At 44.0% G+C, this 22,167-nt stretch overlaps 1 protein-coding gene across 3 annotated transcripts in view; it reads right to left on the reverse strand.

Moving 5' to 3' along the window:
• Positions 1 to 21,307, reverse strand: part of ITPKA (inositol-trisphosphate 3-kinase A) — a 35,832-nt gene extending 14,525 nt beyond the window's left edge. For all 3 annotated transcript variants that reach the window (XR_010623351.1, XR_010623350.1, XM_065754807.1), the window contains exon 1: positions 20,703 to 21,307. Coding sequence is in view for 1 of the 3 variants with exons in the window: in XM_065754807.1 (XP_065610879.1) it covers positions 20,703 to 21,209 (507 nt within the window). In the remaining 2 variants the exon portion in view is untranslated. The remainder of the gene's footprint in view (positions 1 to 20,702) is intronic.
• Between the last annotated feature and the right edge of the window lie 860 nt (positions 21,308 to 22,167).

Raw genomic sequence — 22,167 nt, forward strand, 5'->3', positions numbered from 1 at the left:
AGGTCATTGTTGAACACCTGAAACAGAACCTACCACCAAAATAAGTGCGTTTTCTCCGGGGGGGGGGGGGGGGGGGGGGGGGGGGGGGGGACAATGATCTGATAATTTAGATGCTTTTAAGTACCTTGTTTATCATTTATTATTTTTTAACTATATTCTACACTATACTTCTATAGAAGTGCAAAATAAAGTAAGGCAGCAAGTAATGAAACACAGGCAAAACGTAGCTCTCTAGGTCATACTTTCACCTGGACGCCCTTCCCCAGATTTGCCCAGTTACAGCAGTATTGGTCACTGTGTGAGGGCAAAACTGGGAGGCTGCCCTACCACGAGCAGCAGGATATACGAACTCACAGATGCAAGCAGTATTTACTTTCAGGATTTAATTTTTCCCAGGGAAGTTTCAAGTTATGCTGCAACTTGAACTGACAAAATATAATCTCCATACAGGAGCACTTGTTCCGAAATAAGACTGCTTTCCTATTTAACTTATCTTGGTTTTGAAAGCAGTTCAAGCTGAAGTCACTCTTGGTCTGATCCAAGTTTCCCATGCAGCAGTAGCACTTTCGTAAACACACTGTGCTAGCAAGAGGAAGCATTCAAAGAACGTTGCGTCTGTTCAGAGAATCATGAAGACTCAGATGTACTTGCTGAAGCTCCACAGATGTCACCAGCTCCAGTTAAGTTACAGTTTAATAAATCCCTTCTGCAGGTTTATACGCCCCTGTGGCATCATATGTTATGCTATTTGCCTTAAGTCATTCCAGATTAATACAGCACACTGCTGAGCAGCAGCTTGGCTCTATCACAGGGTCAAATGCAGGGTAGGGACACTGTAAAGACACCTGCACAGCATCTGTGCGAAGCCCAAGCCTCCTTCTGGAGGAGAGAGCAACATAAATATTGTTATTCAAATAGAAAAGACTAAAAATGACTTGTGTAGTCTTCTTCTGTCTGCCTCAGTTTCTACCACAGACAAACTGGACCCAAAGTTATTCATAGTGCAACTGCAGTAGACATCACTCTGAGTTGAAATGACCACTCTGAACACAACTTCTGCCAAAATTGAAGTTTTTGAAGATTCCAGGCCAGTTTTCAGGTTTGTATTGCTGGTTCCCCACCCCACAACCAGAAGCCAGCAGCATTCTATATCCCTTCTGTAAAAATCCTGTGCTCATCATGATGTCCCACTCCTAACATACTGTATCATGTCTCCCAGTGATGTGTCATACTGCTATATCCAGAAGTGATGAGAAGCACAGGTTTCCAAGGAATGCATGTCAGCTGTCAATGAAACACCACACTCTTCAAGTGGCTTTCCCACCTCCTCCCTCCCACCCAACTCTCAATAGCTGCAGCTTTTATTTGTGCTGTGGGTGTGAAGGAGAGACAATGGGCCAAATTCAACTTCAGCTCAAGTGGAATTTGACTGCTGAGGTTATAGCTGCCTGGGATGAATATGTTTAAGGTACTCACCCAATAAGAAGGACTGACAAGTTTTTATTATCATTTATTTTATATCTACTCACAACCCCTTTTCCCCCAAAACAAGGAAAGCAGGAGACTGAAGCTAACTGGGAAAGGATTACCTTTAGCCCCGTTTCAGTGGGGCATGCTGTCCTGGGCAGTAGTTCAGCAAACGCACTTTTCCCTACTGCAACTTTCAGCCTCCAACCTTACTCAGCTGAGGATGCAAACAGGGCTCCAGGCTGTTGGAGCAGTGGCGTGAGTGGGAAGATGAAAACTTGGTGTGCCTGCTGTAGGAGGAATCTTTCTCACATCTATTTCTAAAGCAAGATCTTCCTCTTTGTTAGTGATGACATGTGTTTTTCAAATCACTGCTTCATGCTGCAATAGCAGCTAGGACTGATGCCATTGCCCATGTGCATTTGGGGTCCTTATCTCCCTCAGCCCCCTTTCTTCTAGATTTATGCTCAGTTTTCCTTGATTTTCTTAGGCTGGATTTCTCTAAACCCCGTTTTTCTTCTAGATTCCCCTTCAGTGTTTGGTGCTACTTACGTATGTATGGGGAAAATTTAGAACTCTGTACAATGACTGTCTGAATGCCTCAAGATCAATATACTCAAGAGTCTTACAGTAAGACAGAAGCATTTCAAAGGGCAATGGTGAGAAACATAAATGACTCAAAGAATGGTAATGTGTTGAATCTACGTGAACTGCAACCAACACATCCATATACATAAATACAGGCACAATAAAAGATGTTGCAATGAAAGATGTGGGATACTGAAGAGGACAACAGCTAGTATTCTGCTAAGGAGAATGTTACAGGCTGTGCCACTAGAACAGCAGCTAAGTAGCAAGAGAGCAAAAATGCTGCGAAAGAGAATGAAAGAGCCAATCCCTGTAACAAAGCCACAAGGCATTCAAAGGACTGTGGCTTGGTGTTTGACACTGAACTGTGCTGTTATCTGGACTGCTATTTTGAATCACTGAATTTGAAGCACAGCAATGAAGGAAAGTACATTTCCACATAGGGTGCAGCAGACTCACTCACTGTTTTAGGACTGACATGCATGGACAACATTCGGGGTGGGAGAGGTTTTCCAGACTATTCAACCCTGGATAGAGTTTGCTGTTGCCATTTCACCTATCCCATCGAGAATCAAAGATGAGTAGCAACTCAAAGCCATTAGTTCCTGGGAAGCACAGCTTCCCCCAGGTATACTTTCACAATAAGAGCACAGCTTCATACATCACAGCTATGCAGAAGCACAGCCATCACAATCCTGCCTCCATACACCAGTAGGGTAGGGCTAAGCAAAACCCCACTACACTCATTGGAAGCAGCCTCATTCATTCTGAGGGGTTCCGGATCAGGTCTGAGTATCCACGAGAATTAATCTGCTTTCCTGAAATACTCCCACTATTTCGGGAGAAGGGCTGTAACATCCTAATAGTTAAGATCACTAAATAGTTAAATGGAGTCTGCTGAGAGGGTTCCTTTATCTGTATAGGGTTTCTTCGTTGATGCTGTTTTAGGGGTTGTATAGAACAACTCAAGTCTCTCACTGAGGATATACCAAATACCACAGGGACAGATCTGTTCCGACCTGAGGGTACAGGTGACAGAGACTTGAACCTGTTTGTAAGAGAGAGAGATTATTTTTCCATCATAAAGGGAAAAGAAAAAAAACTTCAGTTCTGCAAACAGCTACCACACATGTAACTACCCTGAGGCAAGCATTGACAAGCAGGTAGTGTAAACAGGAATTTGCAGAACAGAGTCCTAATTGAAACAAATAAAAACATTCCAATTACATCTAAACTAATAGGTGTGGAAAGGTAGGGGGAAGGGAAGATTTAAAAAAAATTCCATCATTTCTAATAATCCTAGCATGTTATTTGAAACTACAGTGAGTTAAAGATCAGAAGTAAACTGAAATAGCAAATTAACAGGGCGCCTACGTTCATGCTTCTATCATCAGTAGGGCAGAGCAGTAGTTTCTTGCCTGAGCTGGTAGGTTTTCATGAAAGTTGTGCTATGCAGTAGTTAACAATAACCTCTGCAACCTTTTTCCAGGACACTTTCAGTAGTTTCTTTATCCAAAATCCTGCTGCCTTTTTTCTCTGCTCTAGTACAAAGCCTACGCAAGCCTACAAAGAGCTATTATGACAGCAAGAAACAAAAGGAGAGTGAGAAATTTTGTTATAATTTTTCCTAAAAGGCTACAAAAAAAGAGCACTTAATTGTCAGTTACCATCATCTACCATTCTCTTAAGGTCTCTGCATCATTTAAGCTAAATTCTGCAGCTCTGGCACATAGGGGCTAAAATGTGACCTGTATTGTGGGTGCCACTGCCTACTGCCTCACCAACACGTATATGGAACAGGGATCACCCACAGGGACTTAGAAAACTATAATAACCAGAAGCTTACTACACATTTCAAAATAATTCTCTGAGATCCACGCACTCAAATCACAAAAGCACTGCAATACATTGCTTGGCAGTCCCAGCCAACCCAGTGCAAACCAGCAAGCTTGTCAAGTGTGTGAGGTGACTGAAGGGTGCTGGCCTCTTAAAAGGACAGAGTAACCATAACAGCAGTGACTGGAAAAGCAACACCTAAGAATGCATCAGCTGAAACTGCATTCTAAATAGTGGACCCTACGCCAAAAGGAAGTGCTACTGAGCAGGGTGTGAGTTCTGAGTTCCCTGTATGCCGTATTATTCATTCCCAGTGGCTCACCTTTCCTCCATGATTTTCTCTTCCGTTGCTTCTTCCTTCCTGGGACTCACATTAGGACCCTATTACTCCTTCTGAGTCACATAAATCATCACAAAGTCGATATGACTACACAGAGCTCTCAGAGCTATCTATGCGAACAAGTGGCAGGCTAGCCCTGCAAACAGCTCCTGTTAAGACCAGCTCCCTCTGAGCTCTGTGTATGTTTCACAGAATGTTTCACTTACACAACTGTATATATATTTACTTAAAATCGTACACAAGTTTTTAAAACCGAGTTAATAATCTACAAAATCCTTTACTGTTTTACTCCCCTTAATTTATTAGAACTGAAGTTTGCTCAAAAGCTAGTTTGTTTTGTTTGCTTAATTCTTTGTGCTGTTCCACTCAACTATTTCATCCAATTTGGAAAATGAAATTAATATATTCCATTTTGTTTCCAGTATTGATTGCCACTATTTGCAGTGGCTTTCACCTGATATGTTGGAGCAGCACATACACACAGAGCTGGAAATAGGTCCAATGCTACTAACCACATTATTTCAATGAACTAAAGCTAGCCTGAAATACGCTATGTTTTCATCTGTCTCACTGCAGCACTACCTGCCATCATCATAAAATGCTTCCTTATGAAATCTTCCTGAGTGGACAACAATCAAGATAATTACTAGTCTAATTAATTACCCTTTACTTAGACATACTTCCTGTGAGAATGTAATCAACAACTACAGTTCTATAATAACAACCTATAAAGGATTACACTTTAACAATGAACCGCAGTATTCTACCAAGGCAAGTCATCAGCATAATTCCCCACAAACCAACGAGGTTGCCACAGGTGCAGCTTCACAGCTGCCAACATCTAAGGCTGAGGGACTTCACAGTTTCAAGACTGTGAAGCTCTGGGACAGCCAACCATACAGTTTCATTTCATGGAGTGATCGGGAGATTTGAATGATATTATATCTAAAACAACAGCAACAACAAAAATAAGTAATGAAAGCTGCTGAGCAAAAGGAGATTGTTACAGTGCCAGAATTTGTCTCCTGAGAGTTCTGAGTTCTTTCAGCTCAAGGCTTAGTATAGTTGCATTTGCAGACCTGAAGAGTCATGCAGATAACTTGGTCGTATTCAGATCCTGAAGCAACAAATATTTTTATGCCTAATGCAAGGAACTAAAAACTATCCGTTTTTCTTTAAAAAAGAACAAACAAAAAACTATATACAGACATACACTTGAAAATATCTAAAGCATTTAGCAAAAGCTTTTCACTGCAGTCTATCAGAATTTCATTATCACTTCTAGTTACTGTCCAGACCATAAAGACTCTTAGGCTTGGGATTACATGGCATTTGAAGAAAAAAATCAGAAGACCTAACAAGGCATCATACTATAGCAGATAAGTTCAGAAACATCTGCAAATTTTCCTTATTTGCTGGAAGAACACAAATTCAATACCCACACAAACGCTGTGCAGGGAAATAAGGTGCAAGATTTGCCAATAAAAAAAAGAAAAAGTCCCCAAACAATAAACCCAGCTCTACTATACATGACACTTGGTTTATATATTCAGCAGCTAGCTTCTGTGCTTTTGCCCCTTATTAAAGGTTTCTGCAATCCTCAAACTAAGGAGATTCTTGCTGCCAAGTCTACTACCCACTTGTCTGAATCAGACATGAATCACAAAACAAGACAAAGATCTCAATGGCTGGAAGGTGAAAGTGCAAGCCAACAAGAAAGCTTCCCAAGCAAGTCCAGACAGGAGGGTATAAGCAATCACACAAACCATTAAAACTAAGTTTGAGTGCATCACTTGATTTAGCCTCCACAATAGGGTTAGGCTTTTACAGCAAATGACTTAGCCCTGCATTTACTGTATTTCACCTCCTCTTGTCAGTGCACTGTGACCAGGTTTCTGATGCAAACAATAAACACTACTCTACACAGCATTCCCAGATGCAAACATTCATCACTAGGCAGACAGCTATTTAGGTCTGAAAAAAAAAACCCAAAAAAAAACGTTGCTCAGCAGTAACTTTCACCACAGCTTTCCCAGCTCAGAGTCCAGAGCCCTGAGGGCCTACTTGGAAAAGTCCATGCCCTAAGCTGACAAACAGCAGCATCATTCATTCTTCAGACTGTCAAGAGGCACGATGTAAACCAACATCAATTGACAGTATGACCAAATCACCGCAATTGGCCTTCTGTCAGGGCAGCTTCAGTGTTACTTCAGATGTTGTCTGCTGACACTTGAAGAATATAACCTAGGATGCCGTTATACTGCTTAAGGAAATCACAGAGCAATCCCCACACAGCTCCTCAGGAGCCTTGACCCTGTACCCGCTTTAGTCAGCACAGCCCACAAGAAACTAACACGTGCTGCTTTCTCACACAGTGGAGCTTCCTGCAGCATCCGAGAGCCAACTGGAGCTGGGAGACCGATGAGCAACAGCGAAGGAGAACACGTACTCCTCAAGAACAGCAGTTTGCATGCTACATCAGTGACTCCCTGATTAGCACTTCTAGACAGGCTGCCAGGCAAAGTGTGACTACACCTTCATCTGCGCTTCTTTCACCATCCAGCCTCCAAAGCTCTGAAAAGCAACGCTCAGCCTGTACGTAGCCCTCGACACTTCCGGTTTTGCACTCAACCATGGGTAATGGCTGCAGCTGCTCAAAGCAGCGCTTGGCAGGTGTATCCTCCAACTGCAAAGTTCTTGTTTCCTGTTTGTACCACAGGCAAGATGGGCTGAGCTAATTCTTCAGAGTCATGAGAAACACTTAATGCAATAAGCAGAAACAAAGCTGCAAGACAGAAGTCTCAGGTTCCTGCATTTTCTCCTCTGTCATGCCTCACCACATGTGCAGTGAAATGTGTACATTCTTTGGCTTGCTACCCTGCAGGATACTCGGTAAGTTTGTTCAATATTCCTTATCTCTGGACTACAGAAAAAGTGAAAGCAAGATAAATTGTTGGACAGCATCTGACCACTGAATTAAATGAAGCACAAAATCTCACACCCCGCTCTTCACAGCTGGATTCTGCTTCTAGTTCCAGGAGAGGCCTTCTCCAAATCAGAAAGTAGTGCAACACAGTGGAAGCGCTGCTTGCCGTTCTGCAAACAGAACCAAGAGCCGCAGTCCGCTGACGATTCCACAGGTACTGCATTCTGTTCATTAACTAAGATATTTACTGTCTGTGTGTCACTCCCAGGCCAAAAGCCAAAAGAATTAGACGGGTTTTGTTTACTTTATCACAGGCACTTTGTAGAAGCCTATTTTTAAGGGGCAATACCATTAACTGAAATAATAAAAAGTCAACATTTGCTGTTCTGAGGGATGAGATTACCATGGCCACTATCTCCACCTCCACAGTTTGTGCTCTGCTCTGGAAGACACTAGTTCTCCAATAGGACAGAGTCTGACCGCCTCTCCCCGCTGAGCAAAACTGTGCAAGAGACGTTCTGTCAGAATATCAGTCTTGCTGGAAACCAATTATTATAACCGATATATTATAACCGATATTTCTGGAAACATTATTAATCAAGAAGTACACAGAAATTTCCTGAAAGTCGATTTGCTTTCAGAGTGCAGACATTTGAAATTTATCTAAGCTGTCCATCACCCAGAATAATCTTGTTGTAAATCAAATATCACTTCAGCAGATGGTGTGGCAGAAGGGAAGAAATCTTTCTTAACCTCCAAAACAACTGCAGTTTAATTCCTCAGAAACTTTATACGCCAGCTAGGCAATTTCAGAATTCTTTGACCATCCTCCATTAATTCTCTGCTAGTCATGGATCACTGATTGATATCAGTCATGAGACAAGAACATCTAGAAAAAACACACTCTTTAGATTGAAAAAAAAAAGCTTAACATCCTATAAGAGAGATCACATAATTACCATTTCCCAAATATTCATTCTGTTTGGAATATTTAAAACCCAGACGCATCCACACATCTTTATACACAGATCAAGACATCCAGCTTAAAACATATGCACAATCCCAAGGTATTACAAGTGCCAATCAATCAGGTATGGTTTCTGTATAGCATCAAGACAGATTGTGTTTGGGTGAGAAGCCAGGAAGTAACTTCAAGCAGCTAATCTCCCCTGACTGAGCTCCAGGCACTCGGGAAGGAAGCTGAGCACACAATTCATCCCATTTGCTATGATGATGTAAGCTAACTTAGACACACAGCTCCAGCATGTGTGCCCAGCTTAGGCTCACCACCAGTTTATCACTTATAATTTATTAATAATTTACTATCCACAGAATAGCCTCTAGATAGAATAAAGAAAAAAGATGGACGTCCTTTATACAATTCCTCACTCACCACTAAACACACCAGCCACAATTTTGCAGTTTGTCTGATAGCAGTGATTTGCCTTCTACTAACTGATCAAAGATTTCTCCCTTCTTCATCCTAACAGCTTTGTTTGCTGAATGCATCCTGTGATCTTACCATGCTACTTCATGTCCCCACATGTGGGCCTGTATCCCATACACCTTGAAGATTCTTCCTCATAAGAATGAGTGATATATGTGGGTCCTAATACTAATTATGGAAGACTACTGCGCTATAATTCATTTTTTCCTATAGGAAACAGAGAGCACAAGGATAGTCTGCTGTTATCCATGTCTACTTGCATGAACACAAATAAATGGCTTCAATTTCCAACCAAAATAAGGCATTCCAGTGAGATATCGGAAAAGAGCTTTCCAGGGGCATCAGTGAAAACAACCTGCAACAATGGAAACTCAAACTGCCTTGACATACATCTATAAACCACCGTCTACTTTAGTCATGGAAGACCAAAGTGGAACTGGGTTGATGCCAGTGTCAGCGAACTGCAACACTTTTAAAGGAATTCTAGTCGCAGTCACAAAGAAAGCTAACCATCAACGGTGAAGAGATAATTATGCCCTGCAGAACAGTAAATAATGATAACCTGGCCCTTTTCTGTGCTTTACTTCCATGTCCTAAAAAATACTGATGCATTAGTTACATAAATGTTAAGTCCCTCACACCAAGGTTCAGCTGCAGATCAAGATTTCCAGAACTGTAAGCTCACATAAAGTTACTAGCTACAGAGCACCATGGTTCAGTGGGCAATATTGGTGGTAAGTGAACAGTAAAACTGGAAGATCTTAAGAGGTCTTTTCCAACCTTAATGATTCTATGCTCATACACAGAAAGGCATTTCTGACATTGTTTAAAGTCTGTTTAAATACAACTTCTTGCTCTCCTGTCGTGATAATTCAGCTTACAGTATCCTGAAGTGTCAGACACTCATTTGCAAAAGATAAAAATGCCATTTCACCACAGTACCTTAGTGCAGAGACATGCCCCTTCTCTGCTGCAGCACCTAACTATAATAGCTATATTTCAGAACATTGCTGAATGATGTAAGTAATTACTGCCTCTAAACTACACTATAGGCTCTCAAATAAGGCATGCAAGACTAAAGTAAGAAGCTGTACAGTGTTAAGTGAAAAGTATTATTAGTGTCTAAAAATACGTCATGTTAAAACAAGATCAGACACACTGGTAACAGTTTACCATCTGCTCTTCTAATCACAAGACAAAGTCCAGTACTATTTCCTCTCCTCCTTTGTTGCCTCCAAACTCACACTTCCATTTTCCTCCAAAGAATCATAAACAGTTACTGCTGCTCGTATCATATACTCCACAGTTCAAATAGGCCCACCCTTTGGAAAGGAATGCAAGTGTCAACATGTGATAGGGCACTGTTATTCAGCGGGGTGTGGTATTTACCTAGGGGAAAGCTACATCCTTCAGTGACCACTGCTGTAACTGAGCTTTAAGATAGCAACTGTGAAATTATTCCAAAACACTGTGTTGAAATAGGTTTTTTTAAACAACAAACTCGCATTCCTATTCGGGTTTGCATGAAAATACCAGTGAGCCCAGTGTTTTAGAGAAGATAGTAGCCCAGAAATAGAACCTGAGAACAATGTGGTATTTAGTGAAGGTGGGGACCAGGAGGGCCACCTGGGTCACACGATAGCAAACCGATGACTAGCAAAACTCATACTGCCTCCAGTCAGCACTGGAAATACGCAAGGAATCTGGGGAAGAGGATGAATTCACCTCGAGCAAAACTACAAGATCAAAAGATTTCTGTCAACAGAAGAGCACAAGGCAAGTTGAATTCCTCCTCCGTATCAGCAGCAGGTAGTCCCAGCAGACAAGGAATTATTTAATTTCCATAATGTAGCCTTATGAAAAGGAGTTGAATTCAGACCTTACGTAAGCAGCAGTGGTGACTCAAGGCTGAAACGAGGCATCTGAGCACTGAAGACTTGTGGGTGTCTGAACAATAGTCAGCGCTATACAGAGCATGTTTCCTCTGCCCTGAAGGTAAACAAACGTGTTCACAATCAAGAGCCTGGAGAGCCCACCTTCTTTAGAAGCACAGACATCAACTGTCAACTATTAAGAAGCTAACAACAAAATAAACAGCCTGGTTTATCTACCCAAATGTTAAGAGACACAAAAGACCCAACCCATGAACCCATGAACCCAACCCTTAATAACTTCATACTATTGGTTCTGAACAACAGAATTTCAAGCCATGCTCCTCTATCTTGCGCAGCCACCTACATCAGCCTCATGAAATCACAAAGCAGCAGCAGAGGTCTTCTGTGCCAGACCGGACACGGGCAGCAGAACCTGAGAATAACCAACATCAGCACAAACAGCGCAGTGCTATTAGCATGAGACTTTCTCTCTCTCTGATCTCACTGCTGAAGGAAGTCAGTCGCATATTCTCTTTGGTCTTACTATAAACTTTGGGAAAATAAGACAAAGCTGATACTGGGGCTGGATTATTGCTGAAATACACACAGATCATCAGGGCAAAAGTCTCCAGAGTGCCAGTTCCTCATAATGTATTTAAAACACAGCTTCCTAATTTTTTCTGCTGAGTGCTTCTGGTAGTCATGGTGGCACGACAAGCAAAGGATGGACATAAGCCCCTAGAAGACAGGAATCCTCACCTTAAAAATTTCTCATTGGACTCCAAAAATGGCAGGATCTGACCACAAGGACCTTGTGATTTAATTGTTTTGGCTATCTAGATGAGCACAAGTAAGGCAAAAACACTGCTTATCTGAATTCCACAGAGCAAGATTATTCAGTTATCAGTCCCAAATTCTGACACTCAGCATTTTGCACTATGAAAAGTGAAAGCTGGAGCGTAGGAAGGTTTCCCAGTTTCTTCAGATTACATTCTCTTCTGAGCAATGCTGACCCTTTGAGGAGCCAGCACTGCTGTTCCTACAGAACACACATGGGTGGGAAGGGCTGAGGAAGAAGCCCACAGCAAGCAGTTTATCATGATTAGAACATTCAGGTCAAGTGCACTTAGCCAACAACCCACTCAAACCCCACACAAAGATAACGAACAGCCAATCTGCATGCACCAACACCGTTCATGCTGATTTTATCCTACCAATGCACCACGTAAGCAGGCAGTGACAGTGAAATGTACAAAGACCACCTTTTAACTTTTGCTCTAGCTCTGCCTCTGTCAGAAGATTAGGGTCTCAAAACCCAGATTTCCTGTGCTGCTAAAGCACAAGAAGTCTCTCTGTTTCAGCATGCCTCATTCTCCTGAGATATGCATCAAAGGACAAAAAACAAAATACATTTGCTGAACATTTCCCATGAAAAAAAGTTCAGTTGTTTCCAACACTAGAAAAATGATACTTCTTGATCACACTACTGATGAATCCTGTGAGAAGCCTGTTAACCTTGAATCTGGAGGGAGACAAAGCCTGGCAAGAGTAAAGCATTCCAAGCAGGAGCAAGCCACTGGAAGAGGAAAAGCCAACTCGACCAAATCTAACAAATTGTTAAACACCTCAGCTTCGTATACAGTAGATACTCATTAGACTTTGGAAATTACATCTGTGAAAACTGTGGGCATAGCACACAGAAGGAACTGTTGGAGCTCAGCTATGAAGACTCCAAACAAAGTGGAGCTCAACGGTGCACAAGGCAGCCGTGTCCCAGATTGCCAAGGAAAGAAGGTCATCCACCCCAAGCCTGAAGTCCTCTCCAAGAGCAGCACTCCTGTGGGCATCGTGCAGCAGTCATCTCTAGTGCACTGTGTAGCACACGCTGTGGAAAGGAAGCAAGGATGAAACACCAGTCACGTGTCAGCACCTTCCACTGCTCGAACACTGTTCAACAGCGGTTGCTAACAATGTGTATTAAGAAAAGCAAAAAATGCCACTTCAAATTTGGCTTCAAATCTAGCAGATGTTTTTCACATTCCTGTACCTTTTCTTCAGTATTTTCCCTAGAAGAGATGACTAAAGGAGTTTGCGCAACAGATTGTGAAAATAAATGCATTAAAATTTCAAAAGCGCTGTTACTGCAGTGATGAAGTAACGTGGTAAAAGTACCACATAACACACATTAACTGCTTTTACTGTAGATTTCCAGTAAATTAAGTAAAAATGGTAATGCCAACGAGGCCAGAATTAGAAAAAACTGCTTATCACAGAATCTGGCATCATGCATTTACATTGAATGTATTGCAATTACAGTACGTTATTACAGAACTAGAGATGGTTCTGTAAGCTATCATTGAAAGATGAGAGTCAACATCAAGATGATAAATTCCACATGTATATATATATTTAATTATTTGGAGCGCTCAGTTTTGAGCTTAAAAGACAGTGTTCTACTGCAAATGTAATTCCGTATCTGAACGTGTACAAACAAGGGAAGGTACTGACACAAGTGCTTCATCCTCACTGCCTTTCCACAGCGTGTGCTGCACGGTGCACTAGAGATGACTGCTGCATTTAACGTGCTTGTGCTAAAGAGGATGCCTATAGGAGTGCTGTGCTCGGAAAGGATCTGAGGGAGATGGCCCTCTTGGTCGAGGCAAAGCTAGGACAAAGCTGCCTCATGCACAGCTAAGCCTCTTCAAGCTCCACTGAAGAGTGGGCTGGCTGACCACAGCTCACAGCTGAGCTCCAGACATTGAGGAACACCAGTACCACTAAGAGGAGAATTAGAAATCTACATTTGGTTCAGCACTCCATCAGAAGACACAAGCATCAAGTAGAGCACAGATATGACGTACTGTCCGCAGTGAACATCACTGAAGAATCACTGCAGTGTTATCAACCATACAGAGCTTCTTGAAAAAATACCATGACAAAAATCTGCATTCTCTATTGAAGCTCTGTGTAACGAGGACAGCCATAGCTAAGGCTGGGTCATTCATTGCATGTGAGAATGTGGAAGAAAGCAGTGGACAGAATCAGCTTTACTGACAACAAATGTTGAATTCCTACCATCACTAGAACAGGAGATATCGTTTAACATACGAAACAGGTATCAAGAGTATAGTAGCTTACATTCATCTTTGACGCCTCACAGCAAAAAACAAGTTATGCCACACCACCAACTTTCTTACTCACGGTTCCGCAACATCCCAGGTTCCCGTTGAACAGGTAACTCATTCAGTGGACTGATGAATCATACAGATATCAGTACCAATTACACACAGACATAACGTGTATCTTTACCACGCTCTTTACCACCTATGACCATGCCTTTCTTATCAAGGTGGCTCAAACATGGATGATGAAGGCTGACAAAGTAGACTAAAACTGAATGTGAGTGAAACAGAGGCGGTATCAGTGGGCTTGGGTAAACAGCTTAAGGAGTTTGCATTCACTATGCCACCTCACTTTGATATTTCAGTCCATAGATAAGTAGTGTTCCTGGATTCTGGGTTTAAGCCAAGCTCCCACAAAGCAGTGTCTGTGCTATGCTTCCTACAGTCACCAACTGGCTTGGAGATTCTGTCCCAAGCTCTGAATTTCAGTTGTGCCAGGTCTACGACACTGCTTCCAGTTAGCTGCTAAATAGTCTTTGGTTAATATTTTCCCAAGCTTGACAAGAAATGGAAAGTTCGGCAGCACACGATAGTAGTTAGGCACGATGGATTCAACGTAGTTTTCTATCAGTCTCATTGTCGTGTGTTTCATAAAGGAAAGGAAAATTCCATTCCTTGTGGGAAATTCAGAGTTTGACATAAAAACACACATAAATGCTGCAGGCTATGTGTTATTCCCTAAAGCATTCCCCATTACTGTCAAGTATTAATCAAACACTGGAAATAATAACATTCCTAGTCTGACACTGGAGGTAGGGAGGGAGAGTGTGGCTCTCCTCCTTTCCTTCACTTTCCCTACTGCTTTTGGACTGTACAGAATGAAGCGATAGAGACTAATTCCTGCTTATTTTAAATGGTATTTTTCCCCAGTGTGCTACGCTGTGGACAGACAATGCCATCTTGCCAAACTCACAAGATTTTTAGAGGAAGCTCTGTTAGTAGAGAAGGCTGAGAAGAGCAGTTTAAAAATGAAATCTAAATCCACACTATGCAAGATCCAAATTAACAAGAACTGACAAGTCAGTTCTTTCTGCCTTGGCTCCCTTCCTCTGCAGAAACTACTGACAGAGAAAGAAGAGAGACTGGCATTATACCGGGGCTAAACACAGGACAAGATTGCTATTTGCTTGCAAGATGTGAAAGGACAATGCTGCCTTTTCTGCCATCTCACTTATAGATAATCATCACAAAGTGAAACCTGTCTGCTAAGCCTTCTCCTCTCAGCCAATCCTAAAACAAAAAACACAACACAAATACAATTTGTATTCTCAGCTTTCAAAAGCAATAACTGTATTAAACTGCATCATTTTGCTACTACTTAGTCCAACTGTTTCACTTTAACACATTCTGTTTATTATAATCTTAGATGTGAGTGGAAAGGTTATTTTTTGCCTGTGATACCTCTTTTGCCTACTACCTGTTCAATAAAAACAATTCAGCCTCAAACCATTTTAAATGGGTTAAGAGCAACAAACCCCCAAAATACAGACATGCTAAGCTCCTAAACGATTGCCACAGCTACTGTGTATATCGCTTGCCAGACCAGCATGAGCTCTCACAACTAAGTCTGCAACTCTGCTGAGTTGATAACCTCAGAAATCCTGCTTAAAAGCAACTTCTTCAAATATGAACATGTCACCTGATGATGAGGAGCCATCACTACTTCCTTTCCTGCTTTCTAGGAGCAATAAGCATCATGAGGAGGTCTGAACCAGAGAAGAGTACATACACAGAACCTTCTATAGCATACAGGTCCATAAGAAAATAATTGTAAAAGAGCTCTTACAATTTTAAACTGTATACTCAAGCTGCACATCATTTAAAATACAAAAAAAAAGAAAAGAAAATTAATGGTGAATTGCATTCAAAAGAATTTTGTAACCTCCCAGTCAGTATTATCAGATGTATCTAGGGTGAGAAAGCCTGAACTCATAAGACATTTAATTGCCTTCCAACTAATTTGACTAAGATCCAAGTCACTTCCTACATTACTAATGAACAGTCACTGCTAAAACTGACACTGCTGATGTTCAGATATATTCCACCATTTGAGTGTACAGTGGAGAACAAGCTGTCCTAAAACTGAGAGAAGTCAGCCAGTTCAGAGTTGTGGCCCAATATCAGAGCAGCACGGAACCATCCACTTGTATTTGTCCAGTATGTAATGAAGATGTCAGTAGCAAGCCTGTTATTATATTTTTTATAAATAATTGTTTTATATCTTGAAATTCTGTTAAAATGAGTTGTTCCATGACTAGCAAACTAATGGAGGCTGGTGTGTACTGAACTACTAGCCTACTGTCCTGCAGCCTTCCCAGTTTAACAACAGGTTGCCTCTATGCTTCATAAGCTTGTGCCATACACCCTCCAGTCCACCTCACAGTTCCACATCTCTTACCTGGAGCTCATCTTCTCCATCCAGACGCTGACATTCATGGAACTTTAAAGAACTTATGAAGGAAACTTTGGGATGCTTACACCACTGTCAAAGTCAGCTGAAATCTACTGAAGTTTTTAAAATTAAATTGATACAGTGATTACACAATCTTTCCTTTGAAAGTAGGCTAAAAACCCATTAACAGTCTTACTTGTGTCATCCCTTCATTCCCATTCTTCATTTAAAAATAACAATTCTGTTCTACTGCATTAGCTTACATAATCCACCCCTGAGCTGAAACACTTGAATAAATACAGCCTGAAAGTTTAAGTGTACATGTCTACGTTTGTTCATTTAAAGATGCTCACTATTACTGAAAGTAATAGCGAGGAGATAGGTGAAACCAAGTAAGTGACCCTAATGGCTATTGCAACTTTCTGGACTGGTATCACTGTAGGCAAGAACTGCATTGCTCTTTCTCTAGTGAGCTGTCAGCTGTTCTCATGGTTACTGATTCAGGAATTTGCAATGACAGGTCACAGTTATGAGAACGAGTAGATTTGTTTGTCATGCCTCTATCTTGGAAATAACACTATCCTAATGAAAAGGAAAAGAGACTGCTGTGTATTACCACACTGCTTATTCTCTGAGAAAGCCACTTTAAAGTCGCTCTGTCCCAACAAAGAAGGTGCTAACCAGGCTTAACAAATAAAGACAAAAATACATCTCTTGTATTCGCTTCATTACTGAAAATGGACCCATGGAGCTTTTCTCAAAAGATTCAACTAGGTACATAAACTTTCCAGATTGTGGGAAGCGGGAGTAAAAAAGCAAACTTCCCACTTAAATTCAAAGGACAGCAGGAATAGTGACTTCTCAGCTCAGGCAATAGGAGCAGAACCAGCTTCTCCCACAATTCTAACCCTTTGCTGCCAGAGAAGCCCTCCTCCAGGAGAGACAGGGCAGTTTAATTTCCAAAGTCACTTGCTGCAAAATGAAGTGTAGAATTTGTGATGAGGAGACATAACATCTACCTGCTGACTTACTCTCAGAAGTCAGCCTTCTAGATGCAAACAACATTTAGTCCCTGCAGAGTCAGGCTAGAGCTGCACTGTAATTGTCAGGCATCATTCCCAAAGAACTCGCTATTCCACCAAGGGCCCAGCACTCTGGGGACATACCCCTATACCGCACTCAGTAATACGCGAAACGTAGTGCTGTCACAACGTGCCAATTGATCCATGCCAGAACACTCTGTGAAATGCTTAACTGAGTCACTCAGGCTCTCAGAGAGCTCTGTCTGCCCAGCAAGCTTCCAAGAAGAGACTCTTCCAAGGCGCAGTTGGGAACAGCACTGCAAGGCTTACTGTCCCAGGATTCAAGGCCTGGTAACTTGCAGGCAGCAAGCCCTGTACACATGCCAAGGGCCTGCACAGTTTTCTGTGTTTCCCACGTACGAGTAGCCCAAGGGCACACAACATTTTGAAGACACACCTGAGTACTAACTTCCAGGTCAACAGCAGAGAGGCCTTCAGCCAAGAAGCCTGGGAGGGCTTCCTTCAGCTCAGGTCTCAATTTTCTGCATCTACAGATGGAAGCCTTGAAGCCCTGATAACAAGAGCGCTATCAGAACTTCTGCTCCTGCAGTTGAAGACCTGGGCAAGTTTCCAAGGTTCCTCTGAAGCACTGAGGACTCCGGTAGGTTTGAGAGCTCAGAAGCAGTCCTGCGAGCCCTGGTCTGAGCTATGTCAAAGGGTGTCAGGCTCTGTGTCATTTACAAAGAAACAACAGAAGAAATTCTACTACAGGGAAAACTTCACTATGTCACACTTATCCATAAATTATGGACCACAAAGTTTGGCTCATTTCCATTGCAATTTCCTGTAGAAAATCTCCAATCTGTATTCCTCTCTGAAAGTGAACCTTCACCCATTAAAATACATAATACTGAAGTAATAGACATGAATAAAACGTACAAGCTGATCTTTAAAATACAAAAACATCCTTCGTTATCCCAAAATTTCTAGTTATTCTCCTATGGGCATGCCTGCCTAGAGTCCAAAGCCTTCCATTTAAAAAAAAAAACACAGATCTACTCATCCTCCCTCAAGATTAATAGTAGAAAAGATGCATCCTGCAAAGCCAACCCCACAGAGGCTCTAAGCAAGTACTTGGCATATTAATTACCACTGTTTCTTTACTGAAACGGTATCTCTAGAGATTGGACAACTGAACACAGGGCTGGCAGTTTTAGAGTAGTGCCCAGTACCAAAAGACAACAGCCACAGAACCAGTGTGTCCTGATCCCAGCCTGCAGGAACCTCCGGCCCCCAGAGCAGCCACTTGAGATGAAGGACAGTGTATCACAAAAAGGGCAGATCCTGGAATCCAAGCTCTCAGAGGGTACCATGGCAAGGAAGGGAAGGATGAACTACACGAGCACACACTGAGCAGATTAAAGATTTAGCTTGCTTAATTTATTCATGCAGCATCATTGTTTTTTACACTTAGCCCTGCAGTTCTAGAGTCCTAGGTACAAGTCCCAGCTTGCCAACTTGCTGCACAAACAGTAACGAGACACAGGTGTCCACCAGAATGCAGGCTGCTGGGGGGCAGTTTATCCCATCACCCCTACAGGTGTGGAAAAATAATTTGACCCTTATGGACATTTTCCCAGGTGTGAACACTTAAGTACTGAAAATTAAAAAAAAACAAAAACTGAAAATGCACTGAACTTTAGAAATTTGCAAAAAGCTTTTTGAGGCTGAATTTTCATAATACCATTAAAGGTCTCAATTTCTCATACACCTAAATAAATAAGACATTCTTTCAGTTTAAAAATATTTGTTATATGGCAATTTTTATTCACCTATGAGTGATCTGTAAAGCCTTTTTCACTTCTAAAATTTCCTTTTCTTACCATTAGAAGATGAACAGAGCCTTTTCCAATTTTGCACAGTGCCTAAAAGCTTTCTATAATTTAGATTAAATCAATGCCATTCACATCCACTTACACTGTATGCTTTCGATACACGCATACAGAACTACAGAGAAAGATGCAGGCAAATGACTGAGGACTCAGTATTACATACAGTATCAGTCTTCCAGAATGCAAAAGCAACTTTGAAGCAGCTCAGTTTCTCACCTGAATAACAGTTTTTGCTTTAATTTATGTGCATATACAAGTTAACAGATGCTATAATGCCATCCCAGCGTTCTCTGTATAGCTTAACTGTTCCCAGTAAATTCTCACTCTGTATTTACCACAGGTACAGCTCAGGATTACCTCCACGCAGCTCATTATCACACCCACTCGCCCACCACAATAGCAGGGTTGTTGAGTCAAAGGATCCAACAGCTCTTTTCCATCTTTAATTTCTGTCCTTAGGCTACTTCCACAAAATCCCTGTTAGCACAGCACATAGCTCAGAAAAGAAAGGCAAATGGTGACAGAATAGCAATTGTTTCCCTCCACACACCAGTTTATATCTCAGGAGAGAAAGTACAAATTAAGTCACGTCATTACTAGCTTCTTGGAACACAACATGACAAAGTACAAAACTTTTTTTCTCCCCAAGTTGATGCAAACAAAGCCAATATTGCGCACAACATTTTAGTTCCTGTACTATGTGTCCTCTAAAGTAGTAAACCCACAATTACCATGAGAAAGGTCCAGCTGGAGGTATCTCGAACAACCAGCATTATTTCTTGCATATGTATTTTTTTCAAAACATATGTTCTGCTCGAGAACAGTAGAGTGCCAGTGGGCTGGCAGTAGAACAACAATTTAAGTTATGGTCTCAGTAAAGGCAGGAGGAGGAATTTGCTAAAGCTATGTATTTCACTTACAAACCCCCAAGAAGCCCATTATAGGCAGTTAGGCAAATACACGTTAATAGTCATGGAAAAAAAAAACACCTCTAACTAAACGCTTTTAAAAGTGCACTTCATGGATGAAAGCTGCCAAATTACAGAGAGGATTTACTGAGAAGAATGTGCTATTGCCAGGATGGACAAAAGCATGCATTCTACCCACTCCAAGCTCCTCCCTATCTCCTGTCATGCTCACAGCAAGAAGCAGCTCAAAAAACTGACAGCCACAGACTCCAGGACTGGAGGAGACAAAAAGAAAAATAAGAATAACCCTGCTGGTAAATGCCAGGAAAAATGTTATTTTGAAGATCTAACAAAAGAGGCCGGAAAAACAAAACACAACAACCAAAAAAAAAAAGGGGAAAAAAACACCCCTCAAAATTATTGGGACGGCAAGCACATTTCCACGGGAAACCAAGCACACCTGATGGGTTTTAGAAGAGCCAACATCAAGAAGCACTTTGAAAATGGAAGCAGTAACGCACATCGTGCAGTGCTCCGCTACCAACCCACGCCAGGAGTTTCCCGGAGTTTGCGTGGAAGGAGGAAAGCGCAGATTCCCGCACCCAGCCGGGTGACAGGCCTTTTCAAACGAGGGTGCTCGACGGCCCCCACCACGAACTCGGCACCCGTGGGCGAGCCCCGCACGCTGACCGCTATTCAGCGCAAGCCTCCACTCCCACCTCACCCACTCCCCTCTTTTTTCCTTCCCTCGTCGTCGCCGTCGGTCGCGGTCACCGAGCTCCCCCCCACCCAGGGCAGCGCGTCCCACGGCTGCGAACCGTCCCCTACCTGGTTGGAGTCCTCGCCGCGCTCCAGGTGCACGATACCCTGGCTCCTGCCCTCCGTGTCGCTCAGAACGTCGTCCTCCGAGTCCTCCAGGAGGGACGAGGAGCCCGTGGAGGAGAGCGAGGAGGTGGACAGCCTGCGGGACTGCAGGTGCAGCGAGCTGCCCGTCCTCAGCCACGCGCCCTCCGGGTGCGCCGAAGGCGCATTGGGGCTGCCCTGCGCCTCCTCGCCGTCCTCGGCGGTGACGGTGAGGCGCGGGATGACGGGCGGCAGCACGCCGTTGGGGGGCCGGCAGCCCCGCTTCGCAGGGTCGGGCAGCTGCCGGGCGGCGGCGGCGGCGACGGCGGCACAGCGCGCCTCGAAGAGGGAGCGCAGCTCCCCCACGCTGAGCCGCGTGGCCCGGCTGAGGTCCGGGCTGCTGTGCAGCGCCGCTCGGGGCTCCGCGCCGGGGTCGGCGGCGGCGGGCTCCCGCCGAGCAGAGCCCCAGGGTCGGCGGCCGGGGCTGTGCATGACGGAGCTCCGCGCCGCCGGGGAAACTTCTTTGTTGCTCAGCCTCCAGCGGCCGCTCGCGGCCTGGCGGCGCGGATCATGTCCAGCCCGCCCTCGCCGGGCGGCTCTGACTCACCCGCAGCCCGCTACCGCGCCCGCTGCCCCGGCGCCAGGGCCACGGGGGCTCGCCGAGCCCTCCCGCCCTGCGCCGCCGCCGCCGCCCCGCTCCGCCTCGGCGCGGAGGGGAGGAGCGAGCCGAGCCCCGCCACGGGGAGCCCCGGCCCGCCCGCCCGCCCCTTCCCCGCCGTCGCCTCCGCCCTTTTGGTTTCGCTTTCCCTCGGGCGGCCTCCACTCCCCACGAGGCCGCCTCGCCGCCCGCCTTCCGCTCCCGCCCTTACCTTAGCACGAGTCCCCCAACGGTCGTCGGCTCCTGAGCGCGGCGGCTGCGCAGCGCGGGCGAGCTCCGGCCCGAGCCCCCTGCTGGGGGCTGGGGGCTGGGGGCGGGCGGCGATGCGGGCGGTGGGTGCCCCGCGGAGGCGCGTGGCGCGTCCCGACCGCCCCCGGCGGCGCTGCCCGTGAGCGATGGCTGCCGGGCAGAGCCGTGCTCCTAAAAAACCTGAACTGCGAGTCTGTCTGTCGGCGCTTTGCTCCCAAGCCCCGGGGTACTGGCGTGCCCCGCTCTCCTTCCCCTGATGAGTTTCTGCTTATACCGCCCCCGCCTCGCTGCTGCTTGCACGCTGAACTGCTGCCGGGCAGCACCGCGTGCTGTAGTTGCAGGCAATGTGGCCTCTGGGAGATGAGAGCCGTCCTGCCGCAGGGTTACATCAGCCGAGACGATTAGTAACATTAACAATTTGGGAACCAACTGCTAAAGTCTTCAACTCAGTTTTTGCTCATTTATCTCATTGTTTCCCCACACCCTTCCATCTGTCTCTGCCATCTGCTGTCTCTTGCCTGGCGCTCAGGCGGGAGCTCCCTT

The sequence above is a fragment of the Cyrtonyx montezumae genome, unplaced genomic scaffold (assembly GCF_038088225.1).
Source record: "Cyrtonyx montezumae isolate F1298 unplaced genomic scaffold, pur_monq_1.0 scaffold_10, whole genome shotgun sequence".
Classification (NCBI taxonomy): domain Eukaryota; kingdom Metazoa; phylum Chordata; class Aves; order Galliformes; family Odontophoridae; genus Cyrtonyx; species Cyrtonyx montezumae.